Source organism: Triplophysa dalaica, chromosome 11 (assembly GCF_015846415.1).
Source record: "Triplophysa dalaica isolate WHDGS20190420 chromosome 11, ASM1584641v1, whole genome shotgun sequence".
NCBI classification, from domain to species: Eukaryota; Metazoa; Chordata; class Actinopteri; order Cypriniformes; family Nemacheilidae; genus Triplophysa; species Triplophysa dalaica.
The window spans coordinates 3412698-3436801 of NC_079552.1; the positions used below are offsets into that span (position 1 = coordinate 3412698).

Sequence of the window (24104 nt, forward strand, 5' to 3'; positions counted from 1 at the left end):
TGGTTAAGCTTTGAGCTAGGGATGCTATATGGTTGGTTAAGATCATAAATAATAGTTATGTTGGGTTGGTATAATGGGGCTCGCATTTCGAAACCACGCCCCTTTCCAATATCCGGGACTTTCGATACGAAACTGGAAAATACACCTCAGACTGTCAAGAGCAACACAAAGACAATCAAGCGGTTTGATTCTGTTCAGAGGTTAAACTTTCTTGCTGTGAAACGGACATTTTATTTTTTTAACAACGACTTGAAAAAAGGCATATTTTAAAGTTTGCGGTGACGGATAGTGCCAGTTCGCGGCTGTCACACAGGCGGGAGGCACGCGCGCGCACGAACACTGAATCAACTTCGAGCACGAGACGCGCGCTCGCGTCGGGCAGCGGGAGCTCGCCCGGGTCTCAGTCAGTCAGAACCGACCGGAGTCCCTAGCGGAAGGGTGACGGACAGAAACGGTAAGAAATCTGATAATAACGGAATTATATTTGATGTAAGTCCAGTCAGCTCAGTGAATTTGAACGCGTAAATTAACAGAATTAGCGTTCAGTGACATTTACTCACTTTATGCCTTTGAGGACATGCTAGCAGGCTAACCGCTAACTTGAGTCACCAATGCTGAATGTTACTTATTTATTGTTTTTTTTTCATATTTTATCTAACTTTTTGATAGTTCATGTATTTTGTTTTAGTAGCTTTCTCATTTACTTGTATCCGAGTAAATAAAGTACTTCAACTTGGTCTGGCACGCAGCTGAATGAGTGTTGGTTTATATTTAGCACCTCAGGCTGAAATATCTATATAAATATAGATTGTATTTATAGATCAATATACATTAAATGCAATAACAACTTCCGACAGATCGACCACGAGTTTATAGCTATTCATACACGAATCCATGACAAAGACAGGGATGATGCCAAATACAAACCCTATGTGGTGTGATCTTAGAATGAGGGTGAAAACCTTCTATTAAAGTAACGTTAACTGTTAAATTAGATTCAGGTGTTGGTCTTCTCGTTTCTTTACGTAAAATTGTTTATTATAAGTCACTGTAGTTAGGATATCTTTCAAAGAAGATGAACACAAACACATGAAGGTGAATATGTTTAAAGTATCAACTAAAACCAAGCTTGTGACCCATGGCTGTGATATTTCACTGCTTTGTCACATTTTATTATGAGCTTTGTGTTGTGTGTCTGGTGTTCATCAGCTTTGAGACCCGCAGGCATGACTAAAGCCTCTATTTGTGGGTGTGTGGAGATAGATAGTGTGTGAGGGCAGCCTTATCTTGCCTACATTGTCTAGCATGCATTTGAAATGTTTTATGAAATAACAATGAAATGGCTAAAGGTTTGCTTAAATGAAAAAATGAAAAAAATGTAAAATGCCATCCAGTCATTTTTTTTGCTTTATTAATTTTTTATTTGTTTGATCAAAAAGAAACAATTATATTCCAGACAAGTATACAGTAGAAGAGTTGTAAAGGCCTCCTTTTATTGGTCCAGAGTTATCTTACAACATCTTTGTTTTTTGTCCTGTCTGCAGAGTATTACAGGGAGCAGATTGATTGTTGTTTGGCTGTGGAGCTGCTGCTGACATGGGGACACCAGGATCAGGTCGGAAACGTGCCCCGATTAAAGACCGTTTCTCCGCTGAGGATGATGCTCTGAGCAGCATAGCCCGAGAGGTCTGTAACCCCTGTTTATCTCATTTTGTGGCTAGTGGTTTACCGTGACCACATTAAAGAGGTTGTATATCCAAAAATGAAAGTTCTGTCATTCGCTTTCTTGGAACAGTGTGGAAGAAAAAAAGGCGAATTTCTGTAAAATCCTTCTCTTCCTTTCGAGGAAAAAACACTTTAAAATGACGTGAGGTTGAGTAACTGAAATATGTGCCGTGAGAAATCACACCTGTTTCTGGAGGATGCAAACAGGGTGCAAGTCTCTGTACAGTGGTCTGCGCTTTTTAAAATCAGTCAGTCGACCTGTAAGTCGTTGTGTGCGTTCAGGTAGCTGTCATGTCTTTAGAGGGTGAGGTTTTAGGAAAAAAGGGCGTGTGGTTGAAGCAGTGGGGCCGGTCTTATTCACTGACCAGTTTGACGTAAGTTGACAAAACAGCTGACAAATGACAATGTTGCTTTTAATGCTGTCACCAAGTCTTGTTTTTGATATTATGAGATTGGGAATGTAATTGAAGTGAAATGAAAGATCTTGATGTGAATATCTAATCTAACATCTAAAAAGTATCTCAGTTGATCTTTAAAGTCCAGACGGTCTAGAAGTGGACTGTAATGTCAGTCATATCTCTGTTGTGATGTGTCGATATGTGGATGTTCAGGTTCTGCCAGTCGGAGGTGCAGCTGATGATTTTGACTCATCTTCATCGAGGAGCAGCCAGTTTGGACTTGTCTCAGATTTTTCACATGTGTGAACCCATCACTCGCAGAAGCAAAATACTTTGACATGCATCACAGCTGTTCACTGAGACTCATCCTGCTGAAATTAACTTGTTGACCCAAATTTGTAATTTTGAAGCTCCTCTTGGGACTAAATGTGATGATCTGATTCCATATTGTTCCATATTGGTAGGACAAATTATCGGAAGATGTCAGGTCAAGAGGGTAGAGAGAGGTTTTCGACAGGACGCTTAATGGAATACACTACAAGACTTTTAAAATCTTAACAGATTTTTTCTAAACTAGACATTATACAATTGCAGACTTTTTGAAAGTTTCAGATAGAAACACACTAACTGATAAAATCTCCAGACCAGCACAGACTTTCTGCAACAATCTGAGCAAAATTTTGAATTTTAGCCTTATGTTGTTTCAATTGGATCCCTTGAGTCATGGTATGTACCAAATCTGTATAGTCTAGAAAACTATTACACAACTCAAAAATACTCGTATGCCTTTTTTTGTTGGGACGGTATTATCTGCGTACATAAAATGCAAAAGTGTTTGATGTAAAGAGCAGAAGTATTTCACTCCTTCAATAAAGCAACAAAGCCAACTGTAAGTTGCTTACACACTAGATAGGAAATGTTTCCCAGATAATAGTTTGTAAAATATTTCACATGAGGTCTCATGTGAGAACGTGTGAAGGAAGTGGGAGACGGTTGTTTCCTGTCAGTACTCCTGATTCTGTCACTGAAAAAACAAAATCATGCTGTAATCGCTCCACACCGAAACACAGACTTTATAAGGATTATTGTAAAAAGGGAACTGAGAAATTTAAAGCTACGGGATGTGCGATAAAGAAGTGAAACTTCAACCAATGTGTGGTTGTGAATTATCCGGAATGGTTTATATAGAGAGAGAGCTGACATCATTGTTGTCTTATGCACAGTTCACTTGCTACATCTAAAATTCTGTGAGTCAATTGAACGTGTTTTAGAGCTGACAGAAGCTGAATTACAAGCTCTTCCCTTGCATTAAGACGTAAGCTAATAGCTCTACTGTATGTGCTGACATCATGTAAAATAGCCATTGAAGAAGGTACCCACCCATTCAGTCCAAAGTTTATAAATCATACTCCACCTATGACAGAACACACAAAATACCCTTGCAACGCATGAACCTGTCATTTGCTCCACCCCTCATAGGTTTGAAAGAGGAAACTCCCTTATTGCTAACAGAAAGCTCTGTTAACTGCAAGCCTGGAATTTGATTTGTTGGACGGTGGTGCTGAAGAGCAGTTGGACATTTGAGCTCCCATGGAGGTCTTTTTTGTTACCAGGCCACTTGCAAGGGCTTTTGATTTATGTGGTCCATTACCCACAAAATGACAGAAGACACTAGGCCGTCATCCATGTATTTAGGACAAGGTGTGATATTTCTTTCGCTATTACTGGTAGGGTCTGCATGACCCAGTTAATAGCCACATAGTATGCATGGATTTCACATTGCGAATGTGATATAGGCCAGCAAAATTTGGTGATTTTTCTGTTGCAGGTTAAGGGTGATTTGCATGTGAGGTTGCACCCAATCTACGCTGGCAGCTAAAACCATTATGGCACAAAGAGACTTGAAGGTGTGTGATATATGCCAAGTGCTGTTTGAATAGCAAACTATGATATTAAAGCCGCTTTGCATTTTATTGCGACATATCTCTTACAGTTTTGCAATTGGCTATCATTTAGTCTGGTCGTGGCGGGTCATTCTGTCCAGACCATCAAAGGGTTGTTCCGCAGAATACAATATGACCGTGTCTTCTAAACGGCTGTGTCGGGAGGGCGTGTAAGCGTGCACCCCCGCTCAGATTTCCTCTTGCTGTCTCATGATGGAGGCTCTGCCGGTCTATAGATAGAGTCTGAGACACTGGGCTCCAGATTTGAATCCAGCACACACAAGCTTACCCTCGGTGCCCTCCACATACATGTACAAATTTGCTGGAAGCCATATTTGCGGAGTGGATTTGTTTTGTGCCGGTTATTATATGGGATGAAACATTGTGTAAGGAATTGTGAAATGTAGGGAGGTCAGATTGCTTGTTTGTGGGCTATCACATGAGGAATGTAAGTGAGATGCGTGTGTTTACCTGGTGAGCTGTTTGTGTGTTTTATGGTGAGGGGGGAGATGTGGTGACCTTAAATTAGACCCTGCTGAATCATATTTGTTGTTTTTTGTTAAAGGTGATGGAGATGATTTCAGCTGTTTGGTGAACACACGCTAGACTGAGACACACTGCCTCTCTAATAGACGCCTTTACTGTTAGTAAACATTGTGACATGTTTTGTGGGCGGAGCTTAGGTGGAGGCAGAAAGACCCCCTGACCGCGTTACTAATGCTAGGTAGCACAGTTTGTTTGCTTGCCTTTTGACAATGACTAGAAAAAAATCAGATACAATTTTAACATGTAAGGCACTCATTGTCTAGGGCCCTTATTGTTTAAAAAAAGTTAACTTTAACGCAAGGAACCTGGCCGACCTATGTGTGCTCACTCAATGGATCGAGGGACGAACTGAGAGGATTACCTCCAGTTAAGTGCTCTGACATCTACACCTACCAGACAGAGAAACCAAGCGTGTATAGTAAAGATATACATCTATAGATGCCTGCGTGTACTAACAGTGGCAAACGTTAGAAATTGCATTAACTTGGACACAAACCTGACATATAAAATAAGCCTTCTCACTGTTCCCTCTCGCTTCATACGAATGCACTTGTGACAACTAAAAAGGAGATGACAAACATTTTCCTTTATGTTTAGTTTCTGGCCGATAGTTAACTGCTAGTTTTATACAAAGTTAAATAGCATACCCTATGCTTTCAAAAGTTAATTCAACGTGAAAAATAACCTTGTTTCCCAGTTTCTGCATATCTGATATATTTTTAGACACATACCCAAATCATAATCCACACCCACAAAAGACAGTCGTTTTTTAATCTTGAGTGTTATGAAGTGAAACTCGGAGCATTTTGATGATCGTTTCTGTTCAGTCTGCTCGTTTTATTGTGTTTAACTACAGCTGTCAACAGTGTTTTTGTTTGTTTGTCACATAGGTACCCTATGTGTTAAAATATGAAATTGGAGACTGTATTCTGTCGGATGTGGCACTAAGCAACTCAACAAGATGATATTTTAAACTCCTTATGTAGCCGAATCTGTGCTGGTTTGTATTGGCCACGTCCAGTTTTCTCTTTGTTTTGGCTCCAGTTAATGCCGTGGCGCAAGCTTGATGTCGGCGCATAAGGGGTCTATAAAGCTAAAGACATGTCTAACTGCGCAATACATGAACTATGATTGACAGGCATGCTGTGTTTCTGATAGGCTAGAAGTTTGCTGGCCACTCCCCCAGAGTATAGATCGATTGGAACGTTCCATTGTTTGTTTTTCTCTCTATAAAGGGATTTTTCACACTAAAATAAAAAGAAATACTTTAGCTTTTACTCAACCTGATGTCATTCCATACGTGAATGATTTTCATCTGCAAAATTCAAAGGAAGATATATTGAAAAATGTTGGAAACAAAACAATATTGGTCATCATTGACATTGTGTGGACATGAAACAAACCACTGAGACATTTCTCAGAATATCTTCTTTTGTGTTGCACAGAAGAAAGAATCATACATGAGTGAATGCATAATGACTATTATCATTTTTAGGTGAACTGTCCCTTTAGGTTTTGTGGTAAGTTTACAAGGAAATGCAACCAGTCAGGGTTTATTTAATGTAAATCTTACTGTATGTCAGCTAGAATTTATTGTTTTCTGTATGAACACCAATCCAAAATTAACCGTGGTATTGCTTTTGTTATACCATCACTTTGGTTATATGGAAACTATGTCTATTTCTATACTTGGGTTTTTCATATGGGATTGTTAATTATTTATTTATAGAACCATTGAGGGAAAAAGAGGGACAATAGGATTGGAAAATGACTCAGGTATGATTTGAACACTGGGCCTGTGGGCCTCTATTAGCATGTGCGTTATTCTTGTCTGTGCCACGTCTCTGACGTCTATTCACCTTTATTATGAATGTTGACTTTTGAACCATCATTCAGAGTTACCTTATATCTCGGTACCAGTATCAGCAACGGCGAAGAAAGCAGCATTAACAATCATGTTTCCTTAAGAGAGAGAGAAGAAAAGAGGTCATATTAGAAGTAATTGGTTTTATTCCTGTGCTATATGTTTACAGAGCTGCAGATCGAGGTAAACTGATGGTGATCTTCTGCTTCATGTCTTAAAAATATGTCACTTATTGGCACGTTTTTGAGCTACTAGCAAATCTTTGTTTTTATGACCTGCAGTACTTTGTGATGTAAGCCAAAGCAGACAAATTGGTGGAGACTGGTGAATGTTTTTATATCTGAGTTTTTAACCTATTGCTATATGGAATTTTGTTCTTTGTCTGTTACTGTGTTTTATTGACCCATCATAATCCGATATTGGACTATGTAACAATCGACACTCATTTACCTGAACAATATAGAAACTGAAAATACCTAGAGTGACTGCTAGCGATAAACCAAACAATATTTAACAGAACTGCTCTTTTGATTTTACCGAACATACTGAATGCATTCTGCTCTGATGTGATGCCACATATTTCTGTTTCCTCTCATTTGCAGGCGGAAGCCAGACTTGCTGCAAAAAGAGCTGCTCGTGCGGAGGCCCGAGACATTCGGATGAGAGAACTGGAGCGGCAACAGAAAGAGGTGAGTCCTCTAAAGCAGATAAAACACAGAGGAGAACAACAGACACTTCAGCTGTCTCAAATATAACCGGAACTATGTCTGTTTGTTAGACGACTTTAATTCATTTTTTCTTATCTGCAGATCGATTAGTTAATAATCCACTGATTTGTAAACCGGCTTTGTTCCAAAAGCAAATGAGCCGCTTAAGTGTGCAGGCAGCATTTTATAGCATTAGAGGCAAATATCTGATGCAAAGGCTGTTAGGCAGCATTATTGAAGGGATCTAAGAATCATTCTACTGGCCAAGCTGTAAGGCAACCCCATAATGTATTGTGTCAAGCTTAGTGAGAACATCAATCCAAAATGTTTCGTAACACAAGCGAAATGTCAAATTTTAGAAAATTACAATGGAATACAGTTTAATTGTTCACATTTAAATATGACTCTTATTCTCTTATTGCATAATTTAATATTACAATCCTCGGTTAAGGAATTCATATATTGCCGGTCAAATTATCTAATATAGAGCGTCTCAGATCAGACAATTTTGAAATTCTAAAATGTTTCCTTAAGAGACAGCTGCCTTTATAGGCAAGACAACAAGCCACAGTAAGAACAGTGTCTGTATTTCTCTCAGAAAGTCTCTGATGGGGCTTTTTGTTGATGCAGTGTGTCCTGTGCTGGATAAGAATATTGTTTTTAAAGTTCTTTTGGAGGTTTTAAAGCAAATTGCTTTTTGTTCAAATGAAGTAGAACTGCTTTTACAAACAGATCATGTCATAACCCAAAATAGATGCTTTCTCTCTTCTGAATCACATTTTAGCTAGCTGACTAAATTAAGTACATAAATGGAAACAGGCGTCTGAGAATTCAATGCGTTTTCAATGGTTTCACACAGATGTCAATGATTTGGTTGTGTCAACTGGATCTGTAAGTGTTTTCTGTGTGTTTCAAACCGTGTCTACACTTGTAGACGTGGTTTTAAAAAAAAATGTTTCCCAACTACATACAGTATGTTTCTTTTTTGTTTTCTGACAACGCTTTTCACTCTCGTAAATATTCACAATCACTCTGCAAATGACCAGAGTTGCAAAAGAAGTCTTTGTGTTGTCGTTGTGCGTGTTTCTCTCACACAGCTGTCTTACCATCACCACTCCTCCTCTAGCAGGAAATGGGGGCAAATCCACCAATGGATGGTATGAGAAAGATTAGGCTAGTTTGGACATGCATGTACATTTGCCTTGAACTAATAATATGCGTTCAGGCGGGAATGTGTGTTAGCTGTTTTCACTGACATTATTGTTAACAGTATTCTGTATTCTATACATCTATATGTGTTAAATATAACATTTGTTTTGAGGTTTGTAAAAACACAATCGTTTAGTGGATTTTGGGTTTAGATAGTCTTTGTTGAGAGTATTTTGCACATGATCCATTTGCTTTAGGACTTAACTCGTCTTGTTATGTAATGTTTGCTGTGAGCTTTGATACATTTATGGTCTGTGACATTGTAATTGTTTCTTAAATGAAATCAGTTCTTAGTGTTTGTGTTTATATTTCAGCATTTTTTAATACAGTGCTGAATCCATTCATCAAATCTCAGTATTTGCCTCCGATTTAAAGCAAGTAGCTTACAATTTGCCAGGGTCGGCAGACTAATTTCTGGACGTATAACAATGAATGGGAAAAGAAGGATTTTTGGCCAGCAAATATGGGTGTTTTTAAGATAAACAGAAGAATATATCAGCGATATGACAGATCCTCTTTACATTACTGAGCACTTCGTTAAGCCAAAACAACTCGAAAGTGTTATACGACGGGAAATTAGTCTGCCGACTCTGGCGTCGCAAAAGTTTACCGGTGCCATTTTGTGCAACTATCCCATAGAAAATTTTTGCTCAGAATGGTTGATATCGAAAGTAAACAATTTAGTTAAATGCATGTTTTTTTCTATCTATATAAAACGATGCATTATTGTGATGATTGTCACAGTGATTTTGCGTCACTTATTATTTCGCCATTTGTTTTCTTATGGGAGTATGCACACATTATTTTAACTACATCTTTACAGTTTTGACTAACAAGGTGGACGGAAATATCACATCGAAGTAAATGCATACATTTTGAGATTATATACTTGCTATATGGTCCAGTCCTAATAGTCACATTGCAGCTAATAAGTTTGCATGCTTGACAATTTTGAAGATCATCAGCATGTGTTTGGCGTTTGTTTGGAGTTTCAGACTCCTAAGTCTAACACTGAAACAGGCTATCACGTGATGCGTCTCATGTTCCTATTCTCTCTTCTTTATAAACTTCATTTCATAATTTCAGGCTGATGCAGACAAAGCCCGTCACGGTCATCAGTCAAGTAGCCACAGTCGACGGGTCTGTATCTCCTTGCTTTCCATCTGCTCTCTGCTCTTCTTTCTTATTCTAATTTCCTTCTTCTTTTTTGTAAACAGGGATTAAATGATGACACAGCATCGGTCCGCAGTGTTGGAAGTTACAGGGTGTGTGATGGACTTATAGCTGATGCAGTTTTCTGGCTCATCTAGGAGCCATGTGTTGTTGCCAGCATTCATTTAAATTACATTACATAAACTAATTACAATTATGTAATGCAATTTTTTATAACTGCGGTAAAATGTCATTTGGCAAATTGACCTTGTTAATATCAAAACAAAGTACATTCAAGAAGTTGCAATTAAACATTTTTCTTTTGGGTCTCTGTGTACTTTTAAAGTCAAATTCATCATCTGTAAGAGACTTGAGTAGTTCTTCTCGCTCCAGTCGGGTCAGTTCTTCCAGGAGGAGAGACTTGGTGGTACGTCATTGTGTGGGTTTTAATGCGTGTGCATGTGTTTTCAGCAGTCATTCTGTTGTCATGTGTGCGTTTCATTAGCATGTCAGGTTATTAAATGTTTCTTGTTTGATTGGCTTGGAGGCTTGAGGCTCTAAATTAGATGTTATACTAACATTTTATGCTTAATAAATCCAATTTCTACAAATTAAATCGCCAAGAAGCTCTGTTACGTTTGCCTGCAGGTTATTCACTATTGTGTCTTTCACTATTCACTAAGTGTCACTGCTGAATGTTTTATAGATATGATGAACGATTATATATGAGACTTTTGGAGATGAGCGGAGTTGAGTGGTTATGTAATATAAATGAGTTTTGTGATGTTGCAGCTCTAACAAGTGTGTTTGCTGTGATCTGATCTAATGCTCCCATTTAAGTGCACATGGTATGGGTCACTTGGTTGTGGATAACAAGTTGCGATATCCAGAAAATATTTGGGTGATTACAGTCTTGACTGTTGTTTTCTTTGCAGTCCGGTGTCTCCAGTAGTTCCTCATTGAAGAGCTCCTACTCCACTGTATGTATGGATGTGATGGTCCAAGATGTTCATGATTTTTAGTAATCTCTATTAAGTGTTGCTGACTTTGAATTGAAGTGTTTTATAATGTTCCTGATAGACTCTAATGTAAAGATAGGAGGTCAGTCAACATTCTGCTTGACCAACTTTATTGAACCAATAGCTTTAGACATTAATGTACTTCTCTTCCAGAGCTCTGTATATAATGATCTTCACAAAAAACCTGTTGGCAGTAGCTCCAAAAAAGACCTTCTGGTCAGTGATGATAACTATTTGAACTCGAGTGCATCCATCAAAAACAGAAATTCAAAATCCACATCCCCATTATTGAATAATGTTCATTTTCCATTGCAATTCTCCATTTCCTCAGACTGGATTGTATCATGACCAAAGGAACTACTCCAGCTTAAACTCAAAACCTCTATCCTCCACCATCTCTTCCTATACACCACGGGTTCGTCTGATTCCTTTCTGTGTGAACCGTACTCATTGCTAAACGCTGCTGATGCTTTCAAGTCACCCTCTGAAGATCCTGCTTGCGAAGCCAGAATTATCTTATAATATATGTTGCATGTTTGACCCTCATAGGCTCCAGTAGTATCCAGCAGCAGTACCGCAGGTCTGACGCGCAGCTATAGTGTGGTCAGTCAGATTCTCAGCATATCTGCTATCCTCACATGCACTTTAAACATCCAAATTATCTTTTTGTTTTTTGGCCAAATTGGACCGATGTCACTTTGTATCCACTTTGTGCTGCGTTATCTATACTGTGCCACCTTTTATAAGGGAAGACATTTCGATGATGTTACCCATCTGTGTCCACAGGCTTCTATATGTGATGATGGTCAGTACAGTTCATATAGTTCCCGAGCTGTAAGTGCAGTATTCCAGTACTGATATAATAACCATATCATCCCAGCTTTAGCTCAGCGGTCAGTGTTTTCCCCCCGCAGCCCTCTGAATGCAGCTGGTATTCTTCTGGTGCCAGTTCCACCCGCAGCAGTCCTGTGGTGAGCGTTGCACGTGTCCGCTAACACAGCGCAGAACTGCAGCATGATGCAGCAGCTGCTCACGCATGTGTTTCTCAAACACCAGTATGTGTGTTTATAAATACTGCACACGGATCCGGTCTGATCATTCATCTTCTGAATCTAAATATTGACCTCTAGTTAACCCAAGCCAGCATGTATAAAACCACCGTTGTAATTTTGTGAAAGTTATGTGTCGTTATTGTGACAACCCGTTTAATGACGTGTGATGCTCTGTGATGACATCATCTAGCTCAACCAATGGCATGAATACCATCTGTTCTGTGGACATCTGTGATGTTTGATGGTTTGTGTGACTTTTTTTAAATGGCGTGTTGTAACTTTATAGACATTTGGAGTTAAGTTTGTTGTTTGAAATGGATTTAAATATCCCATTGATTTATCTGGTGACCAGAATATTACACAGTACGTAAAAGAATATGGGTTCTCTAGCTTTGGTTTCCAAACATCAACCCTGAACATCCTAGTAACCACAAAGCAAGACACAAAACAACCATAGCATCCTAGCAACGGCCGGGATGCTATCCACAACAAGCACTACTCCCATTTTCCTCTGACAAAAGTTATTTTGGCATTTCCTTTTGGTGCTTCCAGTGGCGCACACTTCACCTTTAAATAAGCTCCGAAAAACATTAGATCTGAAATAATGGCCCATGCAACTTGAAACTTGTTGAATCTTTTGAGTGCTTGTCTGGTGTTTGTCTTCTGCAGGTGTGGCAGAAAGGCAGATGGTGTCTTTGTTACTTGCGTGGTGCATTTGCCAAAACATCTTTTGTGACATGCTGACATTGTTGGATTGTCATCTTGCTAAGACTGTGACAAAGTGCTTTTGAAATGTCTTTTTTATTTTGTGCTCGGGTGTTTTCTGACTTACCGATATAACAAATGGGGTTGCATGCACCTCGCTTTTATCTCAGAGTCACCCTCACTTTTAATTCTTTCAGTCGTCCTCTGATGACGATTCATCCAGCACTGTGTCCCAAAGCCGCCTTCATCGCGGGAGAAGAGATAGTGTGGTGAGCGAGAATAGAAACCGTGAACGTGATCAGACAACCCAACCGCATGTTCTTTTATGATAACGCAAATAAAATATAATTTCCATTCTTTTTCTGTTTCTCATGAACTTGTGTCTGTGTGTAGTCATCTGATTTCTCTGAGATCTCTGAGACAGCTGCTGATTATTTCAGCCGCTCTAATCGCAGGGGCAGCATTGTGTCCGATCTCGATGATCTAAGTATTCCTGACCTGGACAGTGTAAGTCATGACGGCATCAGATACCGCATGAACTCGATTAACAATCTGATGCGTTTCTGCACGGTTTGGGAGATGGAATTTGAGTACCTATACTTCTGAAGATGCAACTTGTGTTTTTAACTATGGAGTTGATGCCGTATTTTCATGAAGTGTTGTTTATCTATAACCTCAAATTATATAAAAAAAATTCAAGTTCATTATCCATTCAACATTAATTTGCACGCCTAATTCTATCAGGTTATTTCACTCTGGTCTGATCTCATCGTACAGCTGAAAATCTTTCCTGTATAAATACTTGAAGGAGTGAGCAGTGGTGTGTTTATGTCTGTACCGTGTCAGTGTTTGGTTTTAAGCAGAGAGTTTTGTTTATGTATGGCCAGAGCACTAACTCTGAATGTTTGTGAATGTAAGATTTGTGTGTCATGATGCCGTTTACAGTCATGCATCTAAAACTGTTTTGCTATGTTTTACCTTCAACGTTTGGCGTTCCATATAAATGATTCTCAGTCTTATTTTTAGGATGAAGCCAAGACCCAGTCATTGACCTTTAAATTGCGCCTTGTTTTTTATAACTTTAAAATACTAATAATAATGTTTCTCTCTTTTTTAGCTGGATGAGAAATGTGAAAAGCAGTTATCAGACTACAGTCGGGTAAGAGGAAGAGAGTTGTTGTTCCTCATTTTACTTTGTAATGTGTATTCAGATTATTCCGTTTCTGTTTAATAGTTAAAATGGCAAAAGATAGATTTGTTCAGAGCTTCAGTCATTCAGCTTTCATTCTTTATTCAATATTCATATATTTAGCTTTTATTTCTTCACATTATCAGATGTTTTTGATTATGTAATGTAATCATGTGAGAAAACATCTAGCACTTTCATTTCGTTAAGAGTAAAATTATTCATTTGAATCACATTTTCATTCACACGATTCTACATTTGTGTTTACCTCAGTTTTTACCTTTGCCGTGTTGGGAATACTATAGACATTTTGTCATTACTGTCCTTATAATATTTGTTTTACACTTTGCTGAAATCTTGGATTTATGTTAAAGGGAGAGTACACCAAAAAATAAAAATTCTGTCATCATTTGCTCACCCTCAGATAGTTCCAAACCTGTTCAAATGTATTTGTTCTGTTCAACACAAAGAAAGATATTTTGAAGAATGCCAGGAACCAGATTTCATCCCCATTGACTCCCATAGTATTTATTTTCCCTACTATGGCAGTAAATGGGGGATTATATCTGTTTGGTTACTTTTCTTTTCAGCAAAACAAAGACATTTTTACAGGTTATAAAAAACTTGAGAGTAAATGGCGACAGAATTTTCATTTTGGGTGAACTGTCCCTTTAAGTGTGAGAGTAAACCAATGTGTTTATGTGCAGTGAGCATACGTTATAGCCAGTATAAACATAAACAGACAATGAAAGGAATTATTTATATGATGATTAAGTGGCAAGTTAACTTGCATAATGGTGACAGCCCTGTTCACTTGTTACTTGCAGCCGTCGTCTCGAAATGTCACCCCGACGCTTTCTGCCGCTACTCTGGCGTCTCTGGGGGGCTCTTCTTCTAGACGGGGCAGTGGAGATGCTGGTAGCCTCATTATGGATGCTGAGTCTTCTCTCAGTGAATTAAAGGTAATGATACTTCTGCATTGCATAAGAATATGAATCAGTTTACATGTAATTAGTGTATAAACACAAACACAGCCATTATCCGTGTATCAAAATAAACATGTAATGCATACTTTAAATAGATTGCTGGAAGATGTAAAGTGAGGGAAATCATTTTTTGATCCCCTGCTTTTTTGAAAGTTTGCCTGCTTGGAAAGAAAGGAATTGTCTATCATTTTTATGGTAGGTTTGTTTTTACTGATAGAAACCGAATGTCAACCAAAAAATCTGGGGAAAAAATTATATATGTTATAAATTGATTTGAAATGAAATAAGTATTTGATCCCCTACCAACAAACCAGCAAGAATTCTGGCTCCACAGATTGGTTATGTGCCTATATGGACCACAGATTAGTCCTGTCTCTTTAAGAAAGTACTCCTAAGTAGGGTTGTCACAGTACTATAAACTTGTCTTACGATACTATACCAGCTGAAATATCTCGATACCAAGTAGTATCACGATGATGTGCCATGTGCATAATTCAAATCTTGACAAAAACACAGATCTAGATGAAACATTTTGTATTTACTGTAGTAAACTCTATTATACTTTGCACTAGAATATATTGTTGCGTTAACTTTAGTAATTGATAATTTTAGCTAAATTACTATGGTTAGACCAAAAACACTAGTGTCTATGAGTTAAGTAGTTTACTTTAGTAAATACTAAAGTAGTCTAGATAATTTTTCACGTGGGAACTAATTCAAATGTGGGACAAATTTCATTGATACAGGAGTCTATTAAGGAAAATATTAGGCATACTTTAAATGCAGAACTAAGACGGTCAGTAGGTGGCGTCAATTTTCCACTGAGTTAGTGAATCATTCAACCAACTCGTTCAAAATGCTCATTTGAATCATTATGTCGTCCGAGTCATTCAAAACACACATTCATTTAGTCTGCAAAAAGGCAGATGTAAGTGTTCAAATGAATATTAATGCACATGTGCAACATGAACTACGGTACTACGATACTACCGTTTCAAAAATACAGAGGCATCGTGAGTATTTTGAAGCTTTAGCATCGCGATGCTACCGTATCACCGGTACACTGTGCAACCCTACTCATAAGTCAGCTTGTTATTTATATAAAAGATGCCTGCCAGCAGAATCTGTATCTTCAACTTCAACCTCTCAGCCCCCATGGTCAAGACCAAATAGGTTTTAAAGGATGTCAGGGACAAGATTGTAGACCTGCACTAACCTTGAATAGGATACTGACAGAAGCTTGGTGAGAAGGAGATAACTGTTGGTGTGATTATTTGGAAATTGTAGAAATACTAAATAACTATTAAATGCCCTTGGTCTGGAGCTCCCTGCAAGATTTCCCCAATGTGGTACAGATGATCATGAGAAAGGTTAAAGATCAGCCCAGAACTACACAGAAGAAGCTTGTTAATGATTTCAAGACAGTTGGCATCCACAGTTAGCAAGCAAACCATTGGTAAAACGCTATGCCACCATAGATTGAAATCCTGAAGCAACCGCAAGGTCCTCCTGCCCAAGAAGGCCCATCTGGCTCGTCTGAAGTTTGACAATGAACATCAAAATGATTAAGAAAAGGCTTTGGAGAAAGTGATACGAGACCAAAATTGACCCCTGTTTTTGGAGGGAGAGAATGACCCAAGAACACCATCCCTACAGAGAAGCACATTGTTGGAAACATTATGCTTTAGGGCCTTTTCTCTGATACTGGTACAAGGGAATAACTAGATCACTGAAGATGGGTCGTGGATGTGCCTTTCACATGACAAAGACCCAAAACCTGTTTTCAAGACAACCAAAGAGTGGCTTAAGGAGAAGCACATTAAATGTCCTAGTCAGTCTATAGACCCTAATCCTATAGAACATCATGTGAAAGAGGCTAAAACTCCAAATTGTTGAGTGACAGTCAAAAAACATTAAAGATTTACAGAGGAGTGGACTATAATGTGTCCTGACACATCTGCAAACCTGGTGACCAACTGTCAGAAAAGTTTTACCTCTGTGCTTGCCAACAAGGGTTTCGCCACCAAGTGCAAAGTATTTCACTTATTGAAAAGCAAATCAATTTATAACCTTTATATTAAAAATATTCCCCAGAATTTTTTTGATATTCTGTCTCTATCAGTTAAAATAATTAATTTCTTTGTCAGCAGGCAAACTTACAAAATCAACAGGGGATCAAATGATTTTTTCCCTGATTGTACATGTCTTATGTGTTTGCCTGAGAATGGAGAAAAATCAGTATGTATTGAAATATTCTGATAAAAGTATAACATGTTGTGAACTTGTTTGTAGAACTGTGGCATATAATCAATAAGACAATGTCAAGTCACTTATATAGTAGATACAACGTGTATCGTGTCTGTATGCTTTGTTTACTGTTTTAAAACAGTCACAGAGAAGCACAAAGACTGGTAACTTGTCTGATATGCCACATAACACATGAAGACACACAGAGCTGTTATAGATTAGAGGATTGTTGTATAAATGCACACCTTCTGTTTTCCATCTCTGCTCGTGTTTCCTTGGTTTGCTTTCATTACTTGTCTTTCCTTTTTGTGTTTGAATGCGGTTGGAAATCTCTCTCCCTCTCTGTACATTTGTGTAATTGTAAAATCCGAGGTCATCGCTCTGACCTTCATTGAATGCCAAACTTTCCCATGATCCATTCCTCCATCTCAACAGGACATCTATGACCTAAAGGACCAGATTCAGGATGTAGAGGGCCGCTACATGCAGGGTCTAAAAGAGCTGAAGGTAGAGGGTCCTGAGCTCACCGCATGCCTTTCCTCATCCTCCACTAACTCACTCTTCAGTGTGAACGCATGAGTCTTGCATGAGTCTGTCACTCGCTACACTCTTTAGACAGCCCACGAGTGCTGAGATTGAGACATCTGGAAGTCCTTCCCGGCTGTCCACTGCGGTTTAAGACGACGATGGAGAAGCACTATCTCATCTAGACATTTTAGCAGCACCCTTATGTAGCCAACTAAGCAAGTTTATCTGAGATGATAGTTTATAGTAGAAAATGTGTATAGAGTTTTTACAGGATTATTTTACCAATGTAACTGAGAAAACAAAGTGTTAAACACTCCATATAGGATGAATTTGTTTTCAGGAGGACTGATGATAACCCTCATTGCTTCAGAGAGCAAGTTACTTTCTTTGTTGGCAAATTTTTGTTCTTTGAATATCATGCACCAATGAGTTGTTCACAGTCGATTAGACAGTAAATATGGTCTTTATAATGTTAACATTGTATCATTTTTCTTCACATCATTCTAATCTTTAATGCAGTGCTCAGTGTGTGCTTTGTTTGTAGTGGGCAGCATTTTAGGAGCCTATTTTAGTGTGTTAGGATTGTTTTATCTCTGTCTTCAGGATTCTATGTCGGAAGTGGAAGAGAAGTACAAGAAGGCCATGGTGTCTAACGCCCAGCTGGACAACGAAAAGGCAAACCTCATATACCAGGTGGACACGCTAAAGGACGTCATCGAGGAGATGGAGGAGCTAATGTCAGAGCTGCGCAGGGAAAACGAGGATAAATCAAAGGTGCTTTTCATCGCATTATTACTTTTATAAACATTTTTCACTTTTAAGAAGTGTCAAAGCATTGGAGTTCAGAATTAGGTTTTATTTTAAATGTGTTTTGATTGATTGATTAGCCAATGGTAGTGTTCACTTAAAAAGTGTCATGGTGTTTATTTCTTTGTTGTGTCTTTGATCGACAGGAGCTAGTGAGACAGAAGCACACATGTTCGGTCCTACAGCACAAACAGGAAGAGCTAAAGGAGGGCATCCGTCAGCGAGATGAGCTTATCGAGGTAGAACCCAAAAGAGAAACTGAACGAGACTTCATTATTTGAAAGATTGATGTACTTTGAAATACAACTATAGAGAATTTCAAACCATTTGAAGCTACTTCAGAACAGATGAAATAGAGAACGTTCGTCATAGCATTTAAGCTCCTCCATTACAATCCTCTCGTTTTCCTCCTTCGTGTGTTCTGTCTCATCGCTTCGTTTTTCAGTCTTGAATCTGTGCTCTTTTTTTCCTGCTTCCGCTCTGTTAAATACCTTTGCAACAACACCAGGAGAACCAGAAAAATCAGGAAAAGCTAGATACCCTCACGAGGGAAGTGTTTGACCTGCAGGAAACCGTAAACTGGAAGGACAAAAAGATTGCGGTAGGACGGTTTAGGAGATGCTGTTTGAATTGATGGTGGGATTGAATTTTAAAGTGCACACGTCACCCATTAACTCCTTTTTTGCCAGACTGACATATCTATTCCTGAGGCTGTTTGTTAATATTTGATGTATTTGTGACTGATGGTATGCGCATGTAAACATACACGCATGTAGAATTTAAAGAGGTCACATCATGGGAAATCTGAATACATATTGTTCTGAATATGTACTGTAACTTTCTATAAAAAATTCTATAGTCGTGGCAGTTTCAGGAATCTATAGTACCAGTGCTGCCCTCTGCTGGTTACCCATAATCCTTTGCTCTGCGCCTGACCTGTGTTTGAGTGAAAAAGTCGTTTAAGTACCAGAACTAGAGTTGAAACTGGTCATGTTGCATGAAAGTATATTGCATTAAGACTTGCTCTGCTGTCCATATACTGTCACCACTGCATGAAACCGCTCGAGTCATGTTTGTGCGCTGCCCTCTCACCTTCACTTCCTGTACTGCTCATTCATCAGCACGGTCTGTTTCCACCCTGCCATTACGCCATGACCGATGCCAGTGTTCATTCAGTGTATTTGCTACTGTCTCTCTCTTTCTCTGTACTGTACTGTTCTCTTCACCCCTCCTCTCTCTCTTTTCCTGCCGTGCGTGTGGCCAGGCCTATGAGAGGCAGAAAGAATACTTTGATTGCATTAGGAATGAGAGAGATGAGCTCAGAGATGAGCTGGCTGACCTCAAGGGGAAAAGCCGAATGGGAGAGGTACGTCTTGTGTGTGGTCTCATATCAGATTAAGAAGTTTGAGATCTGAAGTGAACTGAATTAAAAACATTCAATAAGATAAATTCAGAGGGAGAGTCCAGCGGTCACTCCTCTTTAAAACAGAACTGCACTGTGTATATGGACACTATTCATTAGTTTACTTAAGTGTGAATGCATGGGTTGATTCCCTCTTTTGCCTCTCACAGAAACACGGGCTTGTCATCATTCCCGAGGACACGCCCAATGGAGACATTGACCACGAATCCCCCACCTCAGGCATCACCGTGGTAACACAGGAGGCAGCGCAGATGCTGGAGTCGGCAGGAGATGGACCTTTGGGTGAGCTTTCGTGTTTAATATCAAGCATGTTTAATATCATACGCAACATGGTGAGATGGCAACACTTCTGTTTTTATACATCAGATGTAAGACTACGAAAACTTGCTGATGAAAAGGAGGAGCTTTTGGCACAGGTATGATTGTCTAGTCTAAAACCATTCTTTCTTTCCTCCCTAAAATTTATCAGAAGAAATCCAGATTTAATAAGTGGCAGACATTCACATTTTTAATATAGCCTCTGACTTTTGAACACCACTGTATATGAAATCATGAATGAGAGCAATTTTCAGCACAGTTGTGTTGAGGTAACATCTCTGCTCTATCAGATCAGAAAACTAAAGATGCAGCTGGAGGAAGAAAGGCAGAAACACTCAAAGATTGACAGCGTTTACACAGAGGGAGAGCGAATGGAGAACGGCACTGACCTGCATTTTATTGAAATGCAAAGTATGACTCTCACGCAAACACACGCACTTAAGTCTCCATTAATATTGTCATGGGACAACACACACAAGCGCTTTAACATCCATCTATGTTTTCTGTAGGGGACGCCAACAGACAGATAAGTGAATACAAATTCAAGATCTCAAAGGCTGAACAGGAAATGGCAACGATGGAACAAAATGTGAGTTTGTTCAAATCTGTTGATTTCATGGGTTTCATTTTTACAGACGGTAAAAATTCATTTTTACGTTGTTTTTTTAAACTGAATTGTTTTGTTTGTGTTTGGCAGGTCAACAGACTGGAAGGGCAGGTGTCGAGATATAAAGCCGCATCCGATAATTCAGAAAAAGTAGAAGATGAACTAAAAGCAGAGAAGAGAAAACTTCAGAGGGAGGTATGAATCGAACCTGTAGTTCACACAATCACGTCCACCATAAGTAATAATAATGCACTGAAATCCTTTGACCGTTCTGTTACTGATTCATCTCGACCTCTCGTTCACTTTCGTAGCTCCGTACAGCCTTGGACAAGATCGAAGAGATGGAAATGACCAACAACCATCTGGTAAAGCGTCTGGAAAAGATGAAAGCAAACAGAACTGCTCTTCTGTCTCAGCAGTGAAGACACTCTTCTGACAGCACTTCTCTCCAACACCTGACAGTAGGAAACCTAAACGTTTCCAAAACTAAAAAGCTTCTTTGCCTCTCTTGGTAAAGTATTCATTTACACAGTCAGGGAGTGAGCTTATGAACCTTCGTGGTTAACACATTTTCTCTTTTTCAACCTGAGGACTTATTCTGGTTTTGTTGTTTTTGAAAGCTTTGTACATCATGTTTGCTGTCGAGGTTTCGATGCTCGGACCGCCTCTTTTTTTCCCCTTTTTGTAAGTTGCACGAGTATAAGAGCGCTTTTAAAACCACGACTACAGGACCCTCAACATCCATGTAAAAGCTCACACAGCCATGTGCCTTCACAGGAGAACGAGGGTTATGCATTAACACTATACAGGAAAAATGTTTCTACCGGTACAAAACATTAATGTGTTTAATAAAGGGTACAGCCATGATTTGAATATATAAAATCAATCATGTCTGAAATGGTTTCAGTTGCTTTCTTTGTTGTTGTTTCCAAATATTTAAAATATTTCTTTAAATGTGTAAATGAGAATGCAGTATGAATGGGCGGGTGATTCATGAATTGCGATGTTTCGCAGGGCACATTGAAGTGCTTGGTCACAACGGACGACATCAATTTTACACTAAATGCAAAGATTTGAGTAATTCTCAGTAAGACTGACGTTTCTACTGTGAGATTCAGATATGCCACTCGATGCCTTTCACAGTTCTGATGTTTTCAGGTTTGGTGCAGCATTTTAATCACACTAGAACGTCATACACACAGTGATTGTGACTAAAGCAACGCAAAGTATACTGTAAATAAACTACACGATTTACAACCCTAACGCTGCTTCCTTCATTGTGTTTGAAACTTAGATACGTTTTTCAGCACTTATTGATGAATCTGTTAAAACATCAAATTGAAGGTTACTTTACGTGCATTGAAGTCAAAACTTAACTTATAAACCATTAAAAACTTAGCGTAATTTGAGGTATGTTAAGAAAACCGTCAGATTTATATAAATACTGTTTTTTTATTTTGGACCAAAAACTGAATGTAATGTACATCTGTATTGAAGCATGTTAATAATTATGATGAAGGAAATGAGTCTGAATGCACTTGAACTTTTAATAGGTCAAGGATAAACAGTTTTTTAAGACGACTCTTTAATAATATGAAAATATTGAATATTCAAAATTAATAATATTACAAATATACACAAATTTCCTGTTGTATGCCAACCATCTAAAAGCTCATATTTACAGACAATGACAATCTGTTTATTGTGGACTCATCTCCACAATATTTCTGAGAACAGTATTTGAACTATTACGCAGAAGAACGGTGCTGGATTTCAGCATCTTTCAAACACTTTGTAGAGATCTGGCAGACTGGCGATCTGGAGAACGCTGCCATCTTCACTGAAGTGTTTTGGAGGACTGAAGAGAGAGCGGACAGATTTGAACAGCACATGCTCCACCTTCCACTGCCAACTCATCTCTGCATCCTACAAATAAAGAAGCCATTGATTCAATTAACATTCTAGTTTCATTACTAGTGTGATGCATAAGCTAATGCAGAAATCCATAGGAATTAATATCAGAAGGCGTTTTTAACATTTTTCATTTATTTATATTTGACCGTTTTGTAATTGACACAATATTAAATGAAACATTTCTAATTTTAAATCTACCTGAGGCTCTTCTGTATATGACTCCAGCGTGTATTGTTTCCTGATGGAGTGGAAGTGACTACATTCTATAGCCAAGTCATGGAAACAATCCTTCTCATTGTCCCAGTTCACCTGCATCACACATCACATATAAACTCAAGTCATTTGTTTAAAACCCACTGGCTTTAATCTTGTTTTCATAATAATCGTTCAAATACAAAACCTAAAACTCTACATTGAGGTGAAACACAGACCTCTGTTGCTAAACGCAGAATAAACATTGGAAGTCCCTCCATAGCAGGAATGTAGTTATCAAGCAGCATTGGAAGACCAACAAGATTCCCTTCCTATAATAAAACAAACCGTTACTAATAATGACAGACAAAACATAAGTGTTATCTACTTTGACCAATTTTCAAATTTCATGCTTATGTCATAAAAAAAGATATCTTATATGAAATAGCTGTTGTTTAAAGTTTTGTAACCTCCGCCTCATGTTTTAGTGATTCAATATTGAGGCATCTGTCGGATTCATCACTCACATCATCTATTTCCAGGGAATAGTATTCCTCCAGCATTTCTGATTTTTGCTTCAGGAAGTCCACGATATACTGGGCCAGCCCTTCTTTTGAACCGTCTTCCTCTGTCCATCCGCTCTCCTCTGAGTCCAGAGCCAACATGGCCAGATCATAGAGCGGCGCTGGATTCTAATGTACCGCAACATCAATTCATTTAAGTAGAACAGCAAATAATACACATACAAATTTAACATTAAACATCATTCGGTCTTCATTCATCTTTTTAAGTGAGCAGTGGGAGAAAATGCATAGCTGTTAATTGTGTAAAGAGGATAAGAAATGACAACACACCGACAAGCGAAGGACCCCAAAGTTACCGAAATCGTAGATCAGAATTTGGTAAAACAGCTCCTGACTGAAACAGCAGAAAACCGCGTATATCCGTTTAATTAAATAAATATAACAAGAAGTATTAGAAGTTTCTGAACAGACTGATGCCGTCACCTGAGTTTGGTTGTGTTCAGCAGGTAGAGTTTGGTCTGATGCTGCACTAGAGTCCATTGAGGATTGACAGAGCCCACAAATGAATGATTCTGCAGCAGCTCCTGTAAACCTGTGGATAAAAACACAACCAAGAAAATCACACAACTGACCACTCGATTATACTTTACATGAAATATTCTTCCCTTTGTGGCTTATTCCCTACAGTGGCGGGACATTAATAGGTCTGTTCTCTTCACAAAGCTAGACAAAACCACGATATTATCATTTTGGGATGACTGGTCTCTTTAATATGACTTGACCTTTGTGTGTTTTTTCTTCTATATCTTCTCGAAGCTCCTTTATGCTGGTCAGTTTGATGATCCGTCTCCTGGGAAGCGCGGCTGCTGTCAAATCCTTCTTTCCTTCATCAACATGAGGTCTTTTACTGAAACACCAAAGACAACAGGTCCTCTACTTCAAACGTTAAATAGAATAATAATGTAGTAAACACGCTAACAGCTTGCACATAAAGCCAATGTTTGTAATATAAAACATCAGAATCATTATTGTCTGTGTTCTTTATTTCTACC

At 38.6% G+C, this 24104-nt stretch overlaps 2 protein-coding genes across 7 annotated transcripts in view; one reads left to right on the top strand and one right to left on the bottom strand.

Moving 5' to 3' along the window:
• The first annotated feature begins 93 nt into the window (after positions 1-93).
• lrrfip2 (leucine rich repeat (in FLII) interacting protein 2) lies at positions 94-21685 on the top strand. Of its 6 annotated transcripts, XM_056760494.1 has the most exons (28): positions 94-454; positions 1545-1686; positions 7079-7165; positions 8281-8340; positions 9479-9532; positions 9610-9657; positions 9891-9971; positions 10480-10524; positions 10717-10779; positions 10895-10978; positions 11113-11166; positions 11350-11397; positions 11478-11534; positions 12518-12589; positions 12714-12827; positions 13438-13479; positions 14334-14468; positions 17175-17246; positions 17871-18041; positions 18221-18313; positions 18583-18675; positions 19339-19440; positions 19647-19779; positions 19864-19913; positions 20106-20226; positions 20325-20404; positions 20513-20617; positions 20734-21685. In XM_056760494.1, exons 2-28 carry the CDS (start codon positions 1597-1599, stop codon positions 20842-20844), a joined length of 2265 nt encoding a protein of 754 aa, XP_056616472.1. In that variant the 5' UTR covers positions 94-454; positions 1545-1596; the 3' UTR covers positions 20845-21685. The 6 variants fall into 6 exon arrangements, with proteins under 6 accessions (XP_056616472.1, XP_056616473.1, XP_056616474.1 ...); XM_056760495.1 differs by lacking the exon at positions 8281-8340 and having other exon boundaries at positions 95-454; XM_056760496.1 differs by lacking the exons at positions 8281-8340; positions 9479-9532; positions 9610-9657; ... (7 more) ...; positions 12518-12589; positions 12714-12827 and having other exon boundaries at positions 101-454.
• A 270-nt stretch (positions 21686-21955) lies between these two features.
• mlh1 (mutL homolog 1, colon cancer, nonpolyposis type 2 (E. coli)) overlaps positions 21956-24104 on the bottom strand; it is a 6292-nt gene continuing 4143 nt past the window's right edge. The window contains exons 13-19 of the mRNA XM_056761492.1: positions 23835-23959; positions 23536-23644; positions 23383-23446; positions 23056-23220; positions 22768-22860; positions 22535-22645; positions 21956-22348 (exon numbers count right to left, since the gene is read on the bottom strand). Coding sequence (XP_056617470.1) covers positions 22196-22348; positions 22535-22645; positions 22768-22860; positions 23056-23220; positions 23383-23446; positions 23536-23644; positions 23835-23959 — 820 coding nt within the window. The 3' untranslated portion in view covers positions 21956-22195. The remainder of the gene's footprint in view (positions 22349-22534; positions 22646-22767; positions 22861-23055; positions 23221-23382; positions 23447-23535; positions 23645-23834; positions 23960-24104) is intronic.

Excerpts from the sequence above, each read along its gene's own strand:
- lrrfip2 (XM_056760494.1), top strand. The coding sequence starts at position 1,597 with ATGGGGACACCAGGATCAGGTCGGAAACGTGCCCCGATTAAAGACCGT. Across the intron at positions 1,687-7,078 it reads TGAGCAGCATAGCCCGAGAG|GCGGAAGCCAGACTTGCTGC; the intron begins GTCTGTAACCCC and ends TCTCATTTGCAG. Across the intron at positions 11,167-11,349 it reads TGACGCGCAGCTATAGTGTG|GCTTCTATATGTGATGATGG; the intron begins GTCAGTCAGATT and ends CTGTGTCCACAG.